At 36.7% G+C, this 5,625-nt stretch overlaps 1 protein-coding gene across 1 annotated transcript in view; it reads right to left on the bottom strand.

The window, feature by feature from the left end:
• Positions 1–5,388, bottom strand: part of FANCB (Fanconi anemia, complementation group B) — a 14,900-nt gene extending 9,512 nt beyond the window's left edge. Inside the window, exons 1-3 of the mRNA XM_009699895.1 lie at positions 4,459–5,388; positions 3,327–3,479; positions 2,712–2,804 (exon numbers count right to left, since the gene is read on the bottom strand). Coding sequence (XP_009698197.1) covers positions 2,712–2,804; positions 3,327–3,479; positions 4,459–5,388 — 1,176 coding nt within the window. The remainder of the gene's footprint in view (positions 1–2,711; positions 2,805–3,326; positions 3,480–4,458) is intronic.
• Positions 5,389–5,625: the final 237 nt, after the last annotated feature.

Genomic DNA, 5,625 nt, shown 5'->3' with positions numbered 1-5,625 from the left:
AGCAATACAAAAAATCAGCAGAAAAGATAAAAAAAATCCCTGCCGCAAAACAGGCAAACCAAGTCAAAGAAAACAAGTTAATCAAAGGTAATAGAATTTGGCATTATAATCCTTACAAAACTGTTAAATATTTGGGGGTAGAACAGGCCAGTGGACATAAAAAGACACTTCCGACTCATGGCATTTCTGGCAAAACAGCCAACTAAAACCACGAGAAACCCTGTAACCTCAGCTGTTGTAATGTAACTGCAGAACTCTGCCAAAGGAAGTCGTCTTCAGAAGATACTAAAACAAATGTTAAAGAAACAAAATCTTCAGAGAAGAAAAGGCTGGATTCAGGCCCAAAAGACTGTATACAACACAAAAATAGAACAGTTCAAAAACGCACAGACTGATATATTTTTCAGTTTCACTACCTGCAAAATGCAACTTGCATATGTATAACTTAAACGCAGCTTACTTATATGCAGTGGACCATAATTCAGTCCTTTCAAAGTTCTCACGTGGCTAGGAAGCAGTTACACAGATGTGAAATAAGGGGTAAGCAACAGAGTATGGAAAAAGGGCTGCATCTGCTATTTCATTTTGACCTAAAGGACAAGATTCCATAGACTGTCAAAACGCAATTTGACTGCATATTTCTAGAAAACCTGAATTTTAATGATAAAAACCAAGAGGCACCACTCCAAGGTTAAAAAACTTTTGGAAATTCCCAAGCTAAGCAGGATCCATGCACTATTGCATCAAAACAATCATCCTTGAAATTCAATTATACATCAGATGATAAACACCGGCAAGAGTGCTTCACTGTTCAGGGAAACATACAGAACAATGGAGATCTCAAGAAGGAAGCAACAGGAAGGTTAAAAAGAAATACTTGCACCTACTTCCAAATTCATCAGCATGACAATTTCAAGATTTACGGCATTAAAACATAGGAAGACTTGCTTACAATGCTTGTGCTAGCATATGGCTTTGAAAACTGGAGAACAAAAAGATCTTTAAATAAATAAGGTCTTACGAAGGATTCTGTGTCTGTAAGAAGAACTTTTATCAGCAGATGATACATGAAATCTCCAGCCAGTGGCTTGTTTCCAGTAGAATCAGTAGAATGTGAAGAACAGACTACTCATTTGATCCTAACACAGATTCATAGAGCTGTACAGCTGAAAGCCAGTTGGTGTATTAAAAGAACAAAGTCATAGAACATAGTTACATAGAACACAGAGCCGCCAACGGCAGGGTGGACAATATTCATTACAACAGTGGAAGGAGCAACAAATGAGAGATTGATACTAATTTCTGTTTTGTAGAGAAGGAAAGTAATGTGGAAAGAACGCAGCAGCAAAGAAATCAGTTTTAAAATAGATGACTACTCAAAAGAATCCAGAAACAGGAAAAAAAAAATGCATTTGGAAGCAAGCCTGCAATTCTGCATGTAAAAGCCAATAGACCTCTAATGTGCAAACTGAAGAACTGTAAAAATGCAGGGTTGGAAGGGACCTCAAGAGGTCCTCAAAATTAATCCAACTTCTACTTTCCTGTGCCTTCCAGGAAGGAAAAAAAACTATTGTCCAGTGTTCTCCAAACAACAGCTTTTATCTTTTGGAAGTTGTATGACTCTCTTTAGACATCTCTTCTGTAATTAGAACTAGAAAAGTCTTTTCTTTTTCAGTCTTCTCCTAATGGGCCTTAGCACTCCTTTTCTTCCAGTACTAAACTTTTGCCAGTTAATTTGCTCCATTTTTAAAGGTTGGAGATAAAACTGGCACAATATCTTACTTAAGTTTTCACTAATTCTTAAATGACAGGAATAATTACCTCCTATCTCATACTTAAAGCACTCTTAGCAACTAACGATAGCCTTACACCATTGACCCAATTTGAGATTTATGTTATCTCCTAAAGCTTTTTTTTTCCCCCCAAGTCTTCCTGTTTTGTCAATTATTACCCATTTGGTATAGGCCAACAGACAGTACTGCAAAAGAACATCTTGGAGAGTATGCTGGGTGTTTACTAGCAGGATGAAAGGTAGAAAGAAAGAAAGGCAATGATATATTCCCACTGATTACTTGGACTCTGGCAAGTTCCCTCTCGCTTGTTTTACAAATGATGCTAATTAAAAGAAGGATACATTTTAGTTTCACCTACTGCACTTTGTAAAATTACTCTTATAAAACTGCTAGTAACAGGAGGAAAGCAAAGTGGTGAAATAATCATAGTCACTAATTCAGAAAAAAGTAAAAGCCAACTTGATTGAAGTCCGTGGACAAAGAAACAGACCATAATGCTGCTCTATTTTCAGGATTAACTGCCACTCATCTGCACTCACTGGGAACCTGGCGCTACACTATCTCAAAGTATGTAATACTGAGCAAAAGTAGTAAACGTTCCAGTTTTATTAAACTGGTATGTAAACACCTATGAGTAAAATGACTCTTATGAAACTTCCATAGGATAGCTTCAGCATTATCTCAAAATTTTAACTAAAATTAAGTTAGACCCTTCCAGTTACCCAAATACATTTGTAACAACGGAGAGAACCGAAACACAGACTACCACTGATTCAAGAATGGATACTTAACAATGCTGTCTTCTCCCTGAACCAATTCTCCAATAAAAACAGTATCGTCAACCTCCTCCTTTAGATAATGTAATGATATGGAAAAGTACTCTGGCAGCACTTGGAGGCAGAGCTGTTGAGTACAAACCTGTAATCTTGTTTCAAGGGCTTGGATAGTAAGCAAACCATTCTCTTGCAATCCTTCTGCAGCAGGAACATCATGTTTGTAATTAATATCACTCTAAAAAAACCAAAACAAAACCCTGAATTAATTAAAAAGCCAAAAGTAAGGTACAGGCTATCACATAGCATTATAAAAATCTGGGGGAAATATGGAAAATCAGCAGAGTCACAGTACGCATTTTAAAAGAAAAAAAAACTTACCTTCTAAAAGCATTTAAGAGTTTGATAGTCCATAATGGCAAGATCCAATTATAAGAAGATAATTAATAAGCACCATGGCCTTAATTAAGAGTTCTTAGTTCTTAGCCAAAAGGTAAACATTAGAGCAAACCTGTTACATACGTGAAGCATTTCAAGTGCATTGGTTTAATTTCCCAAAAGAATGTTGATGTTATCAAGGAAGCAGAATAATGTCTTCAGATAACTTATCTTATGGTTACAGCAGGGAATATTGTATCCAAACTTCAGGGCGTTTCACAGCACACATCCAATTTCATTTTGCCCCAGCACTTTGATGATTTGTTGAGGTTTTCTTAATTCAGTAAGGACAAACTTAGTAGAAAAGGCAAGCTGAACTTACTGCATAGTTGACATCTCCAAGATCTGTTATTTTGAATGTATTTAACATATTTGTATTGGAGTCATCCTTAAAAAGCAGTAACAGTTGCTCACTTCCAGAGCCAATAAAATCATCCACCAGAATGGACTTCACTTTTTGCCACTTGGAAGCCACCTACAGTAGAAGAGGTTTTAAAATACATACGTTTGAATAAATCTTGTATCTGAGATTTTGTTTTGGTGAAGCTTGCTTTCTATAAAGAGGTAGCCTATTCATTCCGGTGTGTGGAAAACAGTATTTTAAGAAGTTTCAAGCTCCCACTTTTACTCCATCATTCAAAGCCTGAGTAACTCTGGGAAAAACTAGTCATTTGTCTCTAAAGATCACTTTCCAGAATACAGGTGCAGAGAAAATGACAACTTTTCAGTGTACTCAAACAGCTGAATAGCTGAATGCTGTAACATTTATTTAGAACCAGTAATACTTGCAGATCAGTTAAAGACATTATACCTTCGACATTCAGAAATAGTTTTGTTGCATTGCACACTTCAACGTGTTTGAGAGGTAAAGACAAATTCGTACAATTTGTCTGATGACTAAATAGGACTATCTTTCATTTCCTGAGTTATCTAAATCTCCTTGACAGAGTATTACAAAATTCTAGCAGTTAACTTTGTCTCTCCTGACTTTAGGAAATAAAAGCAAGGCCTCTGCTTGTCATTTTCATGAAACAATACTTTTTGTTACTAGGAAGTGAGACTCAAAAGGCTTTTACATTCCAATGAGAAGTTTATGCTTTGCAATGATATCAGTTTACTTTAACACAAATTATGTAGGCAGACTCATAACTATCTTACATCTTCAAGTTCTCATACTACAGAAGTTTTCAATTAGCAACGGAAGCTTTGGCTCAGATTCATAAAATGTATATTAAATAAGAGAATCCAGGGTTTATTTTCAGATATATAAAAGCAAGCAATGAAAGCAAAACAATCTCATACTTTAAACAGGTTATTTTAACAGAAGCCACAATAACAAAAAAACCCTTATAGAACTTATAGAACTGCCTTTCAGTTGCAGAAACTTCCAAGATGACAATATACGCAAAAAAAAGATACAGTAGTAAAAGGGAGCCGTTTAAAGCCACAGATACCTGTAAGCTGTCTCTCCTTTGTACAACACAGATATTTCCGGAGGCAAAAGACACAATAAATAGCAAATCATTGCTACTGGTTACAGCTGTTTTTACTGAAGTTGGTTTCTCATAAGGAAGCTCACAAACACCTTTAGGGAGACCATCTTGGAACCAAATAAGCTGATTCTTGTGGGTTATGGCGACAAGTGACGTTCGAAGCTGTTTTTTCAGTATCTCATTCTTGCAGATGTAGACAGAAGAGACCACTCTGCTGTAACCATGAGGCATAAAGCACGTGCCAGTTAGCATTTTTTGTGTTTCAACTACATATCCAAAGAACTCACTACCCCATATGGCTCTGTCTGAAGTGGAAAACTCATCTTCACTCTCTGGCAGGCAAGCAGTTCTTATCCCTAAGACAACAGTGCCTTCATTCTCAATTTCACCTGTCCACACAACAGAAGAAAGGTGAACAGGAGCACTCAGAACCGTGCAGGTGTCAGAAGAGATGTAGAACAGCTGGTTGGCATGCCTCCACAAGACTGAAGGGCCAGTAAACAACCTGATGTCTTCTTTCAGCTCATAATCCAATTTAAAATGAAAGGATTGCTCAAATTGATTTGAGCTGTGAAGCAACAGTAAAAGGTATTTGACAACATTATTGTGTTTTTTCTTTTTCATCAAAATGCAGGGAAGAATAATCCCTGTTCTGGAATCCGTTGTGCAGCTACAACAAATTATTTCAGTTTTTAAGTGACTGGCACGCATGCTGAATACTCCAGAAGACTTCTGAACAAACAGCTTAGTGTCTCTGTTAAACGCCATTCTTCTGACACATAAATTCATTGTTTTATCAGCTGCTCCCTCCACACGTTTTGGTTTTGACAGCTGAAATATAAGGACTTCACCATTGTAGGACAAGAATTGCTCTTGTTCACCCAGAAACATCTTTATTTTTCTTTATGTGTATTCCCCTACAAGAAAACTGTATGCGTCTCCACTTTTGTCAGGATTATTTCTCTGCAGAAATTTTAACCCATCTGGATCTTTTCCATCTACAAAAGTGAACAACAAAAAAAATTAAGTCGTTTTGGGACTATCTGAACCGATCCTTAAGAATAAGTAAAACTATGCATTGCAAAGCAATGACATAGACGAATACGAGGCTAGTATGTGCTTTAACCT

This window comes from Cariama cristata, unplaced genomic scaffold, assembly GCF_000690535.1.
Source record: "Cariama cristata isolate BGI_N322 unplaced genomic scaffold, ASM69053v1 scaffold7075, whole genome shotgun sequence".
Lineage (NCBI taxonomy): Eukaryota > Metazoa > Chordata > Aves > Cariamiformes > Cariamidae > Cariama > Cariama cristata.
The sequence above is the reverse complement of the archived record's forward strand: the minus strand, read 5'-3'. Positions and strand labels throughout refer to the sequence as shown.